General features: G+C 45.7%; 1 protein-coding gene across 8 annotated transcripts in view; it reads left to right on the top strand.

The window, feature by feature from the left end:
* Nucleotides 1-16,705, top strand: part of EGFR (epidermal growth factor receptor) — a 200,514-nt gene extending 183,809 nt beyond the window's left edge. For 5 of the 8 annotated variants that reach the window (XM_022593170.3, XM_089917911.1, XM_089917912.1 and 2 more), the window contains 5 exons: nucleotides 593-760; nucleotides 1,144-1,191; nucleotides 1,875-1,980; nucleotides 2,607-3,257; nucleotides 4,053-9,198. In XM_022593170.3, the coding sequence (XP_022448878.1) occupies nucleotides 593-760; nucleotides 1,144-1,191; nucleotides 1,875-1,980; nucleotides 2,607-2,968 (684 nt within the window). In that variant the 3' untranslated portion in view covers nucleotides 2,969-3,257; nucleotides 4,053-9,198. Of the gene's footprint in view, nucleotides 1-592; nucleotides 761-1,143; nucleotides 1,192-1,874; nucleotides 1,981-2,606; nucleotides 3,258-4,052; nucleotides 9,199-9,349 lie in introns of those variants that run through there. The other 3 variants (XM_022593171.3, XM_089917910.1, XM_089917909.1) reach the window with 2 other exon arrangements.
* Nucleotides 16,706-17,783: the final 1,078 nt, after the last annotated feature.

Below are 17,783 nucleotides of genomic sequence, written 5' to 3'. Positions count from 1 at the left end.
AACCCTGTCCTTCTGGGTTTTTATGGAGGCTTCATTACATAGCCCTGATTAAATCACTGGTCATTGGCAGTAGATTCGACCCCTAGTCCCCCTGCGCTCCCTGGAGGTTAGGGGCGAGACTGAAAGTTCCGACCGTGTGATCACATGGTTGTCTCCACTGGCCAGGAGCCCCCATCTTTAGGTGCTTCCAGAAGTCTCCTGGTTGACGTAAGAGACACATAGGGAATTGCAGGGGTTTAGGAGCTCTGTGCCAGGAGCAGGGGAGACGGCCAGATGTATACTTCTCATTGTACACAGCACAGCGCTCAGTGAATGCTGCGGCTTTGGCCCTTCCGCTTTCCTCCTGAGCCGTCTGCATTTCCTCTGAGGACTTTGAGGCATCAGGGAATTTTCAGTGTCTTAGTTCCAGGTCTGGGGACATGGAAGGAGGAGCTGTACTTCACAGACCCGGGCAGGGGGAGGGGGGACGAGTGTATTAGAACTAAACTGGCAAACACACAAACACCTGCTGACAGCAGACCCGCCTCGACAGCCAGTGGGTGGAGCAGCGGCCCTCTGGACCTTTCTAATGGCCTCACAATCTCTGTGCCAGGGGGACGAGAGAATGCATTTGCCAAGCCCCACGGACTCCAACTTCTACCGCACCCTGATGGACGAAGAGGACATGCAAGATGTTGTGGATGCGGACGAGTACCTCATCCCCCAGCAGGGCTTCTTCCACAGCCCCGCCAGCTCCCGGACGCCCCTCCTCAGTTCTCTGGTACCAAAGTCACTCTTGTTCAAGCTCTGCCTCCTGGTTTGAACAGGTTGAGTTTTAGCAAAAAATGATAGCCGTCTTGTGGAACTCACACAGAGACAAAGAAGTAGACGTTAACCAGACGGTAAAGGCAAAATCAGAATGAAGCAATTCAGTGTATTAATTATCTTACTGCATTGCAACAACTGGGTCATACCCTTTTCTGGTCCACTAAGGAACAGCGTTAAATCAGAACTAAATCTAGTTTTTCTAAAGCTAATGAGGCAAGACGAAATCAAGCCCCTTTAACCGCGCCCACTCCCGGAGGCCCCCCCCACCCCGACCTGCTCTCAGTGGGGATGGGCGAGCGTCCACGTGCACCGTAAACAGCTGTGATTCTTTTTCAGAGCTCCACCAGCAACACGCCCACTGTGGCTTGCGGTGATAGAAACGGGGTAGGTATCAACTCCTGTAAAGGAGAATTAAATAACAGCTCTGTACCATGGCTCTATTAGACATAAGAAATGCCCACCCTAACTCAGAAAGCTGGGATTTTCCTTCCTGTGTTGTTTGATCCCTACCCTAAGGCCAGCAATTAGCTATCACTTATCAAAATGCTATTGAAAGTAGAGTTGAAGGACAGCGCGTCGTGCAGGTCATGGACCTGGCGTTGTTAGAGATGCGAACGGTCGGGCCAGCACCCCGCACCTGCTGACTCAGGATCTGCGGGGAGGGGCCTGGCCGTCTGTATGTGAGCCCACCTTGCAGGTGATGCTGTTGCTTGGTGTGTGAAGCCTTGATTAGACCCACACTCACCAGTGTAGCAGCCACCAGCCACATGTGGCTGCCTAAGTTACAATTTAAAATTCAGTTCCTCACACACGTGGTTATAGTAGCTACCACGTGGACGCGCACAGATTACGGAACATGTCTGTCATTGCAGAAAGCCCTGCTGGACGGCCCTGGCCAGGGCCGTGCCACTTGCCCTGGGGTCTGTGGGCCGCCTGTGGGTGGTGTGGGTCCTCTCCTAGACCTGCTGAGTCATTATCTGCAGGTGAACGGGCTGTCAGGTGATCCTGATACCCCCGCCGAAGTGAGCGGCACTGGCTGGAGTAACCTTGCCTCATCTCCTCCCCAGCAGAGCTATCCCCTCCAGGAAGATAGCTTCTTGCAGCGGTACAGCTCAGACCCCACTGGCACCTTGAACGAGGACAGCATAGATGACGCCTTCCTTCCAGCGCCCGGTGAGTGCCTCGCTCTGGAAGCAGCCATGCCCCTGAGCCCCCGTCCCCAGTGCCCCGGCCAGCTGCTGCTTTCGAGGTGGGGCCCGTGGCACGCGTGCAGACACGATGGATGGAGGAAGAGGCCGATCGACAGAAACCGCTAGGCGTGCGCACGGGTCTCTGAGGGGCTCAAGGCATGTCCAGGTTGTCTATAGAATGAATCTGCACATTTTCTAGAATTTGAAGCAAACAGCAGAGATATACATGTGTGAGTGTGTGAGCATGTGTGGGTGTGTGTGTGACACATTTGATCTCTGTTCTCTCTCCTGGCTCCATTCTTGCCCTGTGAAACATGTATTTCCCTAATCTAAGCTTCATCCCCAGACACACACACACACACACACACGCACCCCTCAAGGGAGGCTGTCCTCTGAGGACTTTAAATTGGCAAAAGATAAACGTGCCCATTGCTTTGAGAAGGACAGAAAACAGCACAATTTATTTTAGCCAGAGAGTCGTCTCCCCAGGCTTCCCTGCTTCTGTCACCCGTTGCCTCATTGAAGAACATTCACGGCTTCAGAATGAGCCGTGGAATCCTGCTCAGGATGATGCTTTGCTGATTACGTCTGATTTCTTTTCAATTTCAGAATACGTAAACCAGTCTATTCCCAAAAGGCCCGCGGGCTCTGTCCAGAACCCCGTCTATCGCAATCAGCCTCTAAACCCGGCTCCAGGCAGAGACCCTCACTACCAGAATTCCCACAGCAATGCCGTGGACAGCCCTGAGTATCTCAACACCACCCTTCCCGCCTGCACCAACGGTGTGCTCGACGGCCCTGCCCTCTGGGCACAGAAGGGCGGTCACCAAATTAGCCTGGACAACCCTGACTACCAGCAGGCCTTCTTTCCCAAGGAAGCCAAGTCAAATGGCATCTTTAAGGGTTCTGCCGCTGAAAATGCAGAATACCTAAGGGTAGCACCAGCGGGCAGCGACCTTACCGGGGCCTGACCACGGAGGACGGCCTCAGCCCTAAAAATTCCAGCCCCTTCATTCCCCAGGACCAAGCCACGGCAGCTACTCAGTCCCGTCAGCCATACTCACATTAACTCTTGGACCCATGGACTGGTTTGGCCACATCTGCCGTGATCAGCCCATCTTTCAGCCAACAAGTGCCCCCGACTCGGATGCACTTAGGGGAGCTGCAGGGACATTCCTTTGTCTTCAAACTGTGGGGCTTCCACAAAAGGCATCCAGAAAGAATGTTGTCCATTTGGGCAGAAGTTCACCTTTCAATGAGGTATATTTGAAAAACACTAAATATGTTTAAGGAGTTTTATTGCTTGGGGACCTCTGGGGTTTTGTCATTGATTTTGCTGTCAGTGGGCTTGTCCAATGAGGGACAGTCTTGCTCGTAGCACCTGTGGCACTGAGTTGACCCAGGCCCACCTGTGACCAAGAAGCAAGGGTCAGTCTTCCAGCTAACACTTGATTCCATTGGCTCCGCTTGGAGATTCTTCCACTGCAAGACAGTTGAATAACGAACCAGTCCTCTGGATCCTAAGCAGGCCCGACTGGTACTGTATCAAATCACGGCAGGTGCAAGAGGATAAGCCACTTGGAACTCTTCCTGGGCAAGGAAGAAACAGGGGGGGTAGAATTCTTCCTCAGACTTACTTTCATATGAATGTCTGTCTCCATGGTACTTAACTCTCCATTGGTCGACCAGTGTTTTCTAATTACAAGTATCAGATTTGTTTCTTTTCCATTCCACTGTGGTGAAATTCAGTATGCTTTCCCTGTCAGCAGGAGGGGACGCTAACCAAGATCAGTTCATATTTCATTCGTCAGCATTCAGACCAGTTGCCTTTAATTGAGATGGAATGACAGTGCAAAAAGGGACCAATCCCCCAGATTTGAGTCTCAGAGGAAATACATCAAGTCCTTTGGGGGTCGGGGGACAGGCATGTATCGGGAGACTGCAAAAACGAAGCTGCTCTTGCAACTTTTAGCTCCCTGCGACAAAAAAAAAAAAAAAAAAAAAATTTGTTCAAGCTACTCATGGAAGATAGTTTTCTTTTTATTTCACTTCCAGGCTTTTTTCCTCCAAGGGTACTTTGCCCCTCGCTGGCAAGCGGCCCCGAAGCTCCTCCTTCCCTTGGTAAGCTGAAGGGTCCAGGCTCTGGGGCAGCTCTGCGGAAATGTCTCGCCCTCACCACCGCTGACACGCTTTAGAATAGAGACAGCAGTTTTGTGTCGTGTGGAATTCAAGCGGTAAATATGAAATTTGACTTTGATGATGCTGCCTTCATAGCATCTATAGGCATGTGAGAAGAAGAAAACAATTTCCCCTTAAAACAACTCCCTGTAATCGGAGGACCTGCTGCTCAGGGCACCAGCATTTTCTCACCTGTGTCCCCGCACCCTGACCGTTAACACCCTTCTTGGTAGACAGTGTTATAGACACTCTTAGTCAACATCCACCTCAGCCAGGAAGAAGTGTTTCAGACAATATTTTCAGCCGCCCATCCCACATCCCACATACACGATTTTCCTTTAGCTTTTAAGTTATTTATTGACTCAGATGGATCAGGGCCCCAGTTTTGTTACCGAAGTATTTTATCTTGTCTCAGTGGAAATATAAACTATATCCAATTCAATTCCATCACATCGTGTTCCAAATACCCTTGAACACCTTACCAGCCTGGCATAGGTACTGAAGATAAACAAACAAAACATAATCCGTGATTCCACGAAATTCACAGTTTAGCGAAGAAAACTGACTCACAAACGCCAGCCTTAAAACGATATGACACATGCCAGACGTGACATGTCAGCCCAGCACCGTGACAGCACAAAGCAGGGAGTAAGGGGGACCGGGTCCTGGAGGAGCCGTGGTGGAGTTGGGTTAAAAGACCCCCCCCAGGGCGTCAGCCACTGGAAAATGGAAAGTGCATTCCCAGCAGAGGGAGCCTCAACCACGGAAGCATTTGCTGCAGGAACCACTCGTGCAGCCGGTCTACAGGCCCACTGCCCCTTCCGGCCTGGGAGTTACATTCCCCAAGGGCCCTTCGGGTCCGTCCCCACGGGGGATTTGAAAATGATTTGAGGGAAGATTAAACAACACCTCTTAAGAATCTGAAATTTTATGTCCTTGTCAGTAAACCACTTTCATTATTTATTCACCTCAGAACATAAATACTTTAGCCCACTATCTATCCAGCCCTGAGAAACAGAACCATTCACATTCTGCTGCCACTTACTTGTCAGGAAACAGATGGTGAGGGAGGACCACAGGGTGCTGGTCCAACTGTAGCAGTAAAACCCTAGTATTTTTGTAATTTGAAATACTTTAACATAATAAAACAGCGAGAACTATTCAGCTTTTTTCTTCTTTGTATTTGTTTTCCTGCATAAAATGTAGTTGCTAAATTCTCTTAAAGATTGTGTTTCCTAGAATGGTCTCACTACGTCTGTCCAAGGAGGTGCAGGGGGGCCTGTAGATGCTTCAGAGCCCAAGAGAGCCTGAGTCCAGTCCGGGGGTCCCTGGGAGGTCAGGAGGGGGGCTCCCAGGGCTCCAGGATTCCCACGTCGTGGCTCTGACTGGCCGGACCTCAGGGCTTAACGCTCACCCCTTTGGTTCCTCCTAGTTGACACGAGGCCCCGAGGTCCCACAGAGAGCCTGTCTTCTGTTTCCTCCCCAGCCATCCCTGGAACCCTTCCCCACGGCTCAGCTCCAGACCAGGCCTTTGGACACAGGTCAGGGGGAAGTAAGAGTCGGAGGCTAACACTTACAGCTGACCCTTGAACAACATGGGTGCGGGTCCCCTTAGGCGTGGATTTTTTCACTAGTGAACATGACAGTTCTACACGAGCCCCAGTTGGCTGAATCCTCAGATAAAGAACCGGAGGCTCCAGAGCGCCGACTTACTAAAGTTACTGGCGGGTCCACTGCTCAGAAGGGTCAGCGCCCCAGCCTGAGTCATTCCAGGGTCAGCTGTCCAGTGGGCCTTACACACATCTTCTCACATAATCTTTAAGGAGTCCCTGTTGTCACACTCTATGAAAAATTGTTCTGTCACCTCAGGAAGACAGAGATGAATCTTCCAAACTCTAGGTTTGCTCTGGTCCAAGTTGTCACTGATACTACAGCTAGGAGCACAGTGGTGGAGACAGCAGGTTGCATTGCAGCTGACACTAAGGCTTAGGTATTTGTTGAAAGTTCTTAATTTTGAGCTTTAGTCCTCCCCCGCCCCCACTGCAGACAGACATGAACCATGAATTGCAGAAGCACAAAGGTCGTGGTTCTCAGGCTGGCTGCCCTTGGGAGTCTCCTGGGTCCCAACCAAAAAGGGTCTGAATTTGTCTCAGGGCAGCCTGGGCCCAGGGATTTTCAGAGCTCCCCCAGGTGACTCTAATGAGCACCAGAGTTTGGGAAGCAGCCATGTTAAGGAAAGGCTCTGCAGGGGAGACTCAGCCTTGGGCCGGCGTGGCACGCTCAGCGTGTAGGATGCGGCTGCTCGGTTTCAGTGACACGGTTCTCACCCTTGCTGCCCACCAGGACCCCCTGTGAGCTCAAAAGGACCAACTGAATGGGAATTCTACGGGCTCCCCATGTGATTGTAATGGGCAACCAGAGTTGAAACCCTCATCTCTAAAGTCACCTTCCCTTGTACAAGCCTAGGCGTCTACACCGTGCCCCCAAGTCAGGGCAGAATCAGAGAAACTGTGTGTGTGGAAGAGATTCCTGAGGCAGGGCCAGAACGAGCCCACAGTCCCTGGTGTGCCTGGAGACTCAGCCACTGGTGGCCATTCCAGAAGCCTCTAATTCCTTGTCACCAGCAGCTAACTGATCCTGAAAGTGGCAGATACCCAAATCTGAGCCTTGAGAAAGCCCTGGACAGTTTCATTTCCTAAGAAGTATTAGAAAAATCCATCTCCTGCTGCGGGGAATGAGCTGCTCACCCAAAGCGACAGCTGTTGAACTTGCCCTTAACATCTACTCTGCATTTCTTTCCTGATGACGAGCACATTATTACAACGTAATAATGATCTGTGTTTTTTCTTTGCTGGGGCTGTAAAACCTTAGTGAATAGAAACCCCTACCTCTCTCACCAATCACACCGGCTGCATCAGGAGCACAGATTTTTTACTATTAAAGACACATTCCAACAAGATGTTTAAATGTTAGCCTATTTTTGTAACTTTTTCAGCACTGAACTTTGTAAGGTATATTTATAGGAAAACTCACTTTTCTACTAAAAGAAATACGTTACTTTAGAAAGACTGCAAGAGAATCAAAATTTGAAACGGAAATTTGTGTTTAAAGGGGTTTGACTGAAACAAGAGGAAATTCCCTTCTCTCTCATAAAAAGGCACATCACTGCAGAGCTAGGCTAGGTCGTTGTCCTGATGAAGAGGAGACTCTTTTTCATATCTATAAAGTGAGAAAAAGGTGGAAAGCACATTTAGTTTCTTGGCCTGAAGCAGGTTCATTTGACTCTGGGGCAATTCAGTGGGAAAGAATCACTGTTACGACTAATACACAACTTCAGCTGCATGCCGTACTCCACCCACCTGCCAACGGGACCCTGTAAATGTGAGAAAAACAATAGCGGAGCACTTTGTTGGTTTCTCTATCCCAATCTGACTTTGATGCAAAGTATTTTATTTTCGTATTTACAATTGATATGCAATTACAATATAGACTAGAAATACCAGCAGAGCCCTAATAATGTTTAGCATGTTTGATGAATGCCACCAACGGTCTTCCAAACTAAGCCGTTCCCGCACCCTAGGGATGGGGTTCTCAACGCCGGCTGCACAGTGAAATCGAGGGGGGAGCTCTTGAAAATCTTGAGGCCCAGCCGTGCCTCAGGCCAGCAAAACCCAGGATTTACACTTTGTAAAACTCCTAAAATCATTCTGATGTTCAGCCAAGCCTGAGAACCACCTGCCTAGGGATTAGCCACAGGTGTGTGGACTTGCAGGCAGATTCTGCAGTTGTAGACACCTGAGGATTGAGAGAAGTCCCAAGCACAAACACCCCAGCATGGGACCTCCCTGGTGGTGCAGTGGTTAAGAATCCACCTGCCAATGCAGGGGGCATGGGTTCAAGCCCTGGTCTGGGAAGATCCCACACACCGCGGAGCACCTAAGCCCGTGCGCCACAACTACTGAGCCTGCGCTCTAGAGCCCACGAGCCACGACTACTGAGCCTGTAAGCCTAGAGCCTCCTGCTGGGCAACAAGAGAAGCCACCGCAATGAGAAACCTCTGCACCACAACGAAGAGTAGCCCCTGCTCGCCACAACTAGAGAAAGCCTGTGCGCAGCAACGAAGACCCGACACAGCCAAAAATAAATTAATTAAATAAATTAATTTTTTAAAAAACCCAGCATCGCTCGCTGAGCGTCAGGAACCTGGTTGGACGGGGAGGGTCCAGGGCACGTGCCCAAGCACTAGAGGGGAGAGGGCCGAAAGGAAATACAGAACAGACCCCTTTTTTCCATGCCTTCCACTGAAAGTGGACTGATCGTGAGCATCCTTGCTGCTTGTGCAACCAGCTGGCTGCCCTGCCTGGAGCCGCTGTGCATCCTTTATTGCCCAGGGAGAAGGGAAGCAGTTAGCCACAGAAGGAGCCGGCAAGGAGATCGCATGAGTAGGTGGATGGCGTTTGTAAAAACCAGAGCCAACGAGAGGATGCTTGCTTTAAGAAACACGTCTTATATTTTTTTTATATATTACATGTGGGATAAAATCTGAAGCAATTGGTACTATTTTCTCTTCCACAAGCACAATATGCCCTCCGAGATTATACATTCCTATCTGAATTGCCAGCAGAAGTACTAAAAATCCCCACCCTAGCACCTGGTAGATAAAACTACACATTTTTAGGTGCGTTTACTTATTTATTTTTCTAAAAAAAGAAACCCTTTTGACTTAATTTAGCTACAGAGTAATCTTGCTGTATAATATAAACTCTTGGAAACAAAGACATGCTATGGATCTGGTGACTGATATTAGAGGTGATGATGTAACTTAGACGCCAATAACTTCGTTTTGAAACAAGCAATACTTTTTATAGCCTCTCTATATGGTACGTTTTAACATTGTAAAGTTTTGCTATGATGAAAGCAATATTTGTACAAATGGAAAGCAAGATTTTCTTTTATATGGTTTACACTGTTGATCAAAACATGTTGATTGTATATGGAGTATTAAAAAATTAGATGTATACTATTCATTGTTCGTTACTTATACTTACCTTACAAAAAGTAATATTGCATTCCTGTTAATGCAGTGTTGATATTAGTTATGAATCATATCTGACCTACTGTAGATGCTCTTTCCTGACAACTTTTTAACGTTCATTAATAAACTTTATTTTTAGAGCAGTTTGAGTTTCAACAACTGCAAAACCGAGGAGAAATTATGGAGAGTTACCGTATGCCCTCTGCTCCCCAGGCTTCCCGCTCCCGCCGTCTACACCATAGGGCCTGATACGCTTCAGCGAGTGGAGCCGTCTCAATGCTGTGTCGTGCGGGGCACACGTCCCAAGATCTCCCCTTCCCAGATCTCCTCCAAGAGAGAGGCCTCCTTGCGGAAGAGATGAGTCTGTAGCAAGGCTGTGTTTCCTCGGGACACCAGAAGTTTGTTGTTGCGATTCTGCTCCGTAATAAACACTGAAAGTCAGAGACGTTCACAAACCACAACCCTGTGCTCGGGCGTTGGACCCAGCTGCTCCGACTCTCTCCCCATCACCCCCCGTACCACGGGGAAGACCTGCCTGCCCGCCCTGAGCCATTTCCTCACTCGCCCGTGGAGGAAACCAGCAGCGCTGAGGGAAGATGCTGTGTTGAGATTAAATCCTTGAGCGGCTCAGGGAACCGGAGGGGGTCGGTCATCTGAACTGGCCGTAAGGGGCAGCGGGGTGGTGGGAGGGAGTGCCCAGGCAGGGGGCGCAGTCACCCGGAGCCGTGCCACCCTCCCGAGGCCACCGCCCAGGCTCCCCCTGTGTCACAACCTCCCTGATGCTGGCCGCGTAGACGCCCATCACTTCCAGGGGAGGCGCAGCTTTGTTTGGTGTGGTGCATCCCGAAGATCATTTATCACCTGCGTGCAGCACAGGCTGAGGGGCATCTGTCATTCAGGTGGCAGCAGGACTTCAGGACAACCAGGTTCCGGAAGCATAAGCGGATCCAGGGACCTCTCCGGGTCGCTGTGGGACCCCCAGGCCTCCCTGGCCTCCTGGCCTCCCGAGCCCCCAGCCCCTAGTGTGCTCGGTGCCCTGGGCCTCTTAGAGCTCACAGCCTTCCATCAGGGCTGAACCCTCACGGAGAGAAGGGGGAGGCAGACAGGGACAGTGCTGGGGCCCCGGCTGCCTGGAGCCTGAAATGTCACCCCCAAGGGAAGGTCGTGGCTTCCATCCCCACCTCAGGGCAAACGCAGCAGCAGCCCGCTCTCCCCCGCCCCCGGCCCAGCCCCCGGAGCCCTAGCTGAAGCGCAGTGCACGTGGGGTTTCAGCTTGAAGGGATTCTGCCTTTGGAATCACAAAGGCAAAGTCATCACAGCTCTCTGGAGAGAGAAAAGCTTTCCCAAGAATAGGAGGGTTTGAAAACGATGAGACGGTTCTTCCCTGGGTTTTCCGCTTGTTCAGGGCGTGGGCAAGTCCTCCTGAGCCAGTTCTCCAGGTTGTGTCATATCCTGGCTCGTCCTCCAGGCCATCCAGTTCGTTCCTTCACACCCGGGAAAGGGCATTTAAAAACTTGGGTAGAAAAGCTGTAAGATCACATCTAATTTTTGCCCTTGCCTCAAAAACACAGTAAACAAAATATAATAAAGAGCCTGAGGGCATCCATTTGCAGTTTGTAAATGTGTACCTTGAAGGAGCCTCGCCCTCCGGCCCACCAGGCAGGCATGGCGCCGTGGGAGACTCAACAGTGCAAGGACGGCCAGGTCCACGCTGAGGTCCCGTCACGGGTTCTGCCTGCAGCCTCTTCCTCCTGCCCTGGACACTGAGCTAGAAAAGCTGGATACTAGGTTCTAAAGAAAACAAAAATACATCTTTTACTCCATTCCTGAAAGTCAACCCCGATGAGCCCAAGCACAGAGCTGTCCCGTCAAGGCACATCACGCGTGCAGGTCGCAGAGCAGGACAGATGGGAGCCATGCGTCAACCACTCTGTCTCACCTGTGGCTCAGCCCCACGCACAGCAGGTGGCCCCCCACCTCTGCAGGTGGTCTCCACCATAAGGTGCTGTCAGCTGGGCCGCTTGGGCAAGGAATCCCTAGGGGACCAGCACCTGAGCATGAAGACAGAGGGCAGGCTGCAGGGGGGCTCTGCCTACCTCCTACCCCGCCCCCAGGAAAGGATGTATCCAGGGATCCGAGGGTGGTGAGGGGGAGGGAGCTAGAGAGCACTACAAGCCAGGGTCCCCAACACCCGGAGCTGAAGCTGGTGTGGCCCCAGCAAAGGCAACCTGACAACTCAGCAGGGAGTGGAAAGCCCAAGGTTTCCAGGAGCCTTAAACGCCCATCGAATTTTCCAAAGTGCAAAATCCCTTCTTTCCTTGAACCAGTGATGCCCTTTAACAATCTAGCCCTGCTCCCTCTGGGTGCAAGTAGAAGTTGGAGGGGTACCCGCCCTCTTTTCTACTCCGGAGCGGCTCAGGGCCTCTCCTTACCACTTATTTTATCTCTAAAGTGCTTGCCTTTTCTGCTTCTCCTCTGTCTTTCCTTATTGTATAATTTAACCATTCCGGAACTCAAGCAGAAATGGGGGAGACATTTTAACCTATGACAGGTTTCTTCTGCTCTCACGACCACTCGGCTGACCAGTTTCCACAACAGCAAGTCTAAGTGGAACGGATCCCACGCAGCACACAGGCTTTAGCCATCCGGGGCAAAGAGGTGCTGGGACGACCCTGCTTCATAAAGATCAATGAATAACAGAGGAGATGGAAATGGCACAGCCCATCATTGAAAAAGTTCACTAAACCCAAATAATTTCTGGGTGTTCTAGCAAACCTGCAAAGAATAGTTAATTTTGATATCACTTAAAATATTTCAGAGCATAAAAAAAGATGGGAAGTTTCCCAATTCATTCTACAAAAGTTAGAATAGTACTAAAAAATCGAAGAAATATTATAGAAAGAAAATTATGGCTTCATTTATGAATGTAGATATAGAAATCTTTAATGAAATATAGGAAATGGAATCATTTCTTCCATTAATTCAAGGACAGTTCATTATAAGATATTTTGTTTATATTCATGAAGAAATAATAGGGAAAATGTGAATATTAAGAGATACATGGCATTTGCTAAAATTCAATCACACTGCTGTTAAAATCTCTTAGTAACCTAGGAATAGATGAGAACACTTTGGGTAAAAATATCTGCCAAAAATTTAATAAGAAACATTGAACTTAATGGTGAGATACCAACACCTCAAATAAGAACAAAACAAGAGTGACTTTTATCATGCCTATTATTCAACACTCTTCTGAAATCCACTGTTTTGGAGACAAGGAAAAGCATATTATTCATATACAATATATTTGCATCCTTAGAATATAGTCAGCAAACCCTGTCCCATGCCCAATAGTCAAATCCAGCCAGCAGCCTGTTTTTGTAAATAAAGTTTTATTGGAACATGGTCTCATCTATTCCTTTATTGCCGACGGCTGCTTCCACACTGCAGTGGCAGATTTGAGTAGCTGCAACAGGGCTCCTATGACCAGCAAAGCCAAAAATATTTCCTATCGGTCCCTTCACAGAAGAAGTTTGCTGACCCCAAACAACTGGCTGAAAACATTATTAACCAACATTAATAAAATGAGAAAGCTCAGTAGGGTGGCCACCTGTAAGTGTCATTAATCCTGCATACCATCAATCATTAATTAGACAATGTAATGGAAAAGAATCCCATTTAAAATAGCACTAAAACTACAGAATAGCTGAATATAAACTTAAATGTGCAAGAACAGTATGAAAACAAAAACTATAGAACTTTGCTGAGGCATAAAACAGACTTAAAAGATATACTGTATTCATGGATATGAGGACTTAATCTTGTAAAAATACCAATTCTCTCCTAATTATTAGATAAAGTCAACTGAAAATTTCAATCATTATTTTGAGAAGTAGAAGTTTTAGAACTTGGAATCCAAAAAAGAAAACGCACGACAGTAGCCAGGAACATTTGGAAAACAATTGAGTAGTGATATCAACGATATAAAAATACACTACATAAAACTAAAATAATTAAAGCTGCATAGGACCAAGGTAGCTACAGGAAATAATTAAAGGAAAAAAATTAGAATTTTTGGAAACAGACGTGTACATGGAAGTATAACATGTGATAGTGATGACATTTCCAGATAGTGGAGGAATAAAAGGCTCCCCAATGAATGATTTCGGAGAAAACTTTTATACATTTAATTATAAATAAATTAATTAGAAAATTAATTAGAGCTCTATTTCAAATTCCAGATGGACTAAAGATCTAAAGATACAAAATCAAAACAATCAAAGCATTGGGTAAAATGTATGTGGATATTCTTGGATCTCAGGGAAGGTGATGCTGACACATAACAACATAACTCCAAAGCCATGAAGAAAATGACTGGCAACACGGCCACCTAAATTTTTTTTAGTTTTTTTTTTTTTTAACATCTTTATTGGAGTATAATTGCTTTAAAATGTTGTGCTAGTTTCTGCTGTATAACAAAGAGAATCAGCTATATGTATACATATATTTCCCATAGCCCCTCCCTCTTGCATCTCCCTCTCACCCTCCCTAACCCACCTCTCTAGGTGGTCACAAAGCACCGAGCTGATCTCCCTGTGCTATGCGGCTGCTTCCCACTAGCTATCTATTTTACATTTGGTAGTGTATATATGTCCATGCCACTCTCTCACTTCATCCCAGCTTACACTTCCCGCTCCCCATGTCCTCAAGTCCATTCTCTACATCTGTGTCTTTATTCCTGTCTTGCCCCTAGGTTCTTCAGAACCTTTTTTTTTTTTTTTTTTAGATTCTATATATATTTGTTAGCATATGGTATTTGTTTTTCTCTTTCTGACTTACTTCACTCTGTATGACAGACTCTAGGTCCATGCACCTCACTACAAATAACTCAATTTTGTTTCTTTTTACAGCTGAGTAATATTCCATTGTATATATGTGCCACATCTTCTTTATCCATTCATCTGTCAATGGGCACTTAGGTTGCTTCCATGTCCTGACTATTGTAAATAGAGCTGCAATGAACATTATGGTACATGACTCTTTTTGAATTATGGTTTTCTCAGGGTATATGCCCAGTAGTGGGATTGCTGGGTCATATGGTAGTTCTATTTTTAGTTTTTTAAGGACCTCCATACTGTTCTCCACAGTGGCTGTATCAATTTACATTCCCACCAACAGTGTAAGAGGGTTCCCTTTTCTCCACACCCTCTCTAGCATTTATTGTTTGTAGTTTTTTTGATGATGGTCATTGCGACTGGTGTGAGGTGATACCTCATTGTAGTTTTGATTTGCATTTCTCTAATGATTAGTGGTGTTGAGCAGCCTTTCATGTGTTTGTTGGCAATCTGTGTATCTTTTTTGGAGAAATATCTATTTAGGTCTCCTACCCATTCTTGGATTGGGTTGTTTGTTTTTTTGATATTTAACTGCATGAGCTGCTTGTATATTTTGGAGATTAATCCTTTGTCAGTTGCTTCATTTGCAAATACTTTCTCCAATTCTGAGGGTTGTCTTTTCGTCTTATTTATGGTTTCCTTTGCTGTGCAAAAGCTTTTAAGTTTCATTAGGTCCCATCTGCTTGTTTTGGGTTTTATTTCCATTTCTCTAGGAGGTAGGTCAAAAGGATCTTGCTGTGATTTATGTCATAGAGTGTTCTGCCTATGTTATCCTCTAAGAGTTTTATACTGTCTGGCCTTACATTTAGGTCTTTAATCCACTTTGAGTTTATTTTTGTGTATGGTGTTAGAGAGTGTTCTAATTTCATTCTTTTACATGTAGCTGTCCAGTTTTCCCAGCACCACTTATTGAAGAGGCCTTCTTTTCTCCATTGTATATTCTTGCCTCCTTTATCAAAGATAAGGTGACCATATATGTGTGAGTTTATCTCTGGGCTTTCTATCCTGTTCCATTGATCTACATTGCTGGTTTTATGCCAGTACCGTATTTTCTTGATTACTGTAGCTTTGTAGTATAGTCTGAAGTCAGGGAGCCTGATTCCTCCAACTCCTTTTTTCTTTCTCAAGATTGCTTTGGCTATCCGGGGTCTTTTGTGTTTCCATAGAACTTGTGAAATTTTTTGTTCTAGTTCTGTGAAAAATGCCATTGGTGGTTTGATAGGGATTGCACTGAATCTGTAGATTGCTTTGGGTAGTATAGTCATTTTCACAATGTTGATTCTTCCAATCCAAGAACATGGTGTCTGTCTCCATCTGTTTGTATCATCTTTAATTCCTTTCATCAGTGTCTTACAGTTTTCTGCATACAGGTCTTTTGTCTCCTTAGGTAGGTTTATTCCTAGGTATTCTTTTTATTGCAATTGTAGATGGGAGTGTTTCCTTAATTTCTCTTTCAGATTTTTCATCATTAGTGTATAGGAATGCAAGAGATTTCTGTGCATTAATTTTGTATCCTGCAACTTTACCAAATACATTGATTAGCTAGAGTAGTTTTCTGGTAGCATCTTTAGGATTCTCTATGTATAGTATCATGTCATCTGCAAACAATGACAGTTTTACTTCTTTTCCGATTTGGATTCCTTTTATTTCTTTTTTGTCTCTGATTGCTGTGGCTAAAACTTCAAAAACTACGTTGAATAACAGTGGTGAGAGGGGGCAACCTTGTCTTGTTCCTGTTCTTAGTGGAAATGGTTTCAGTTTTTCACCATTGAGAACGATGTTGGCTGTGGGTTTGTCGTATATGGCCTTTATTATGTTAAGGTAAGTTCCCTCTATGCCTACTTTCTGTAGAGCTTTTATCATAAATGGGTGCTGAATTTGGTCAAAAGCTTTTTCTGTATCGACTGAGATGATCATATGATTTTTATCCCTCAGTTTGTTAATATGCTGTATCACGTTGATTGATTTGCATATATTGAAGAATCCGTGCATTCCTGGGCTAAACCCCGCTTGATTGTGGTGTATGATCCTTTTAATGTGCTGCTGGCTTTGTTTGCTAGTATTTTGTTGAGGATTTTTGCATCTATGCTCATCAGTGATATTGGCCTGTAGTTTTCTTTTTTTGTAACATCTTTGTCTGGTTTTGGTATCAGGGTGATGGTGGACTCGTAGAATGAGTTTGGGAGTGTTCCTCCCTCTGCTATATTTTGGAAGAGTTTGAGAAGGATAGGTGTTAGCTCTTCTCTTAGTGTTTGATAGAATTCGCCTTTGAATCCATCTGGTCCTGGGCTTTTGTTTGTTGCAAGATTTTTAATCACAGTGTCAATTTCAGTGCTTTTGATTGGTCTCTTTATATTTTCCATTCCTTCCTGGTTCAGTCTCGGAAGATTGTGCTTTTCTAAGAATTTGTCCATTTCTTCCAGGTTGTCCACTTTATTGGCATATAGTGGCTTGTAGTAATCTCTCATGATCCTTTGTATTTCTGCAGTGTCAGTTTTTACTTCTCCTTTTTCATTTCTAATTCTATTGATTTGAGTCTTCGCCCTTTTTTTCTTGATGAGTCTAATGGTTTATCAATTTTGTTTATCTTCTCAAAGAACCAGCTTTTAGGTTTATTGTTCTTTACTATTGTTCCCTTCATTTCTTTTTCATTTCTTTCTGATCTGATCTTTATGATTTCTTTCCTTCTGCTAACTTTGGGGGTTTTTTGTTCTTCTTTCTCTAATTGCTTTAGGTGTAAGGTTAGGTTGGGTTTTTTTGGGTTTTTTTTTTTTGAGATTTTTCTTGTTTCTTGAGGTAGGTTTGTATTGCTATAAACTTCCCTCTTAGAACTGCTTTTGCTGCATCCCGTAGGTTTTGGGCCATCGTGTTTTCATTGTCATTTGTTTCTAGGTATTTTTTGATTTGCTCTTGGATTTCTTCAGTGATCTCTTGGTTGTTTAGTAGCATATTGTTTAGCCTCCATGTGTTTGTATTTTTTATTTTTTTTCCTGTAATTGATATCTAGTCTCATAGCATTGTGGTTGGAAAAGATACTTGATACAATTTCAATTTTTGTAAAATTACGAAGGCTTGATTTGTGACCCAAGATATGATCTATCCTGGAGAATGTTCCATGAGCACTTGAGAAGAAAGTGTATTCTGTTGTTTTTGGATGGAATGTCCTATAAATATCAATTAAGTCTATCTTGTTTAATGTATCATTTAAAGCTTGTGTTTCCTTATTTATTTTCATTTTGGTTGATCTGTCCATTGGTGAAAGTGGGGTGTTAAAGTCCCCTACTATTTTTGTGGTACTGTCGAGTCCCCCTTTTATGGCTGTTAGCATCTGCCTTATGTAGTGAGGTGCTCCTATGTTGGGGTCATAAATATTTATAATTGTTATATCTTCTTCTTGAATTGATCCCTTGATCATTATGTAGTGTCCTTCTTTGTCTTAAGTAATAGTCTTCATTTTAAAGTCTGTTTTGTCTGATATGGAAATTGCTACTACAGCTTTCTTTTGATTTCCATTTGCATGGAATATCTTCTTCCATCCCCTCACTTTCAGTCTGTATGTGTCCCTAGGTCTGAAGTGGGTCTCTTGTAGACAGCGTATACACGGGTCTTGTTTTTGTATCCATTCAGCTAGTCTATGTCTTTTGGTTGGAGCATTTAATCCATTCACGTTTACGGTAA

The sequence above is a fragment of the Delphinapterus leucas genome, chromosome 9 (assembly GCF_059928025.1).
Source record: "Delphinapterus leucas isolate spDelLeu-1000000601 "Yukka" chromosome 9, BTC_Dleu_Yukka2, whole genome shotgun sequence".
Lineage (NCBI taxonomy): Eukaryota > Metazoa > Chordata > Mammalia > Artiodactyla > Monodontidae > Delphinapterus > Delphinapterus leucas.
Note: the sequence above shows the minus strand (reverse complement) of the source record. Positions and strands in the feature narration are given on the sequence as shown.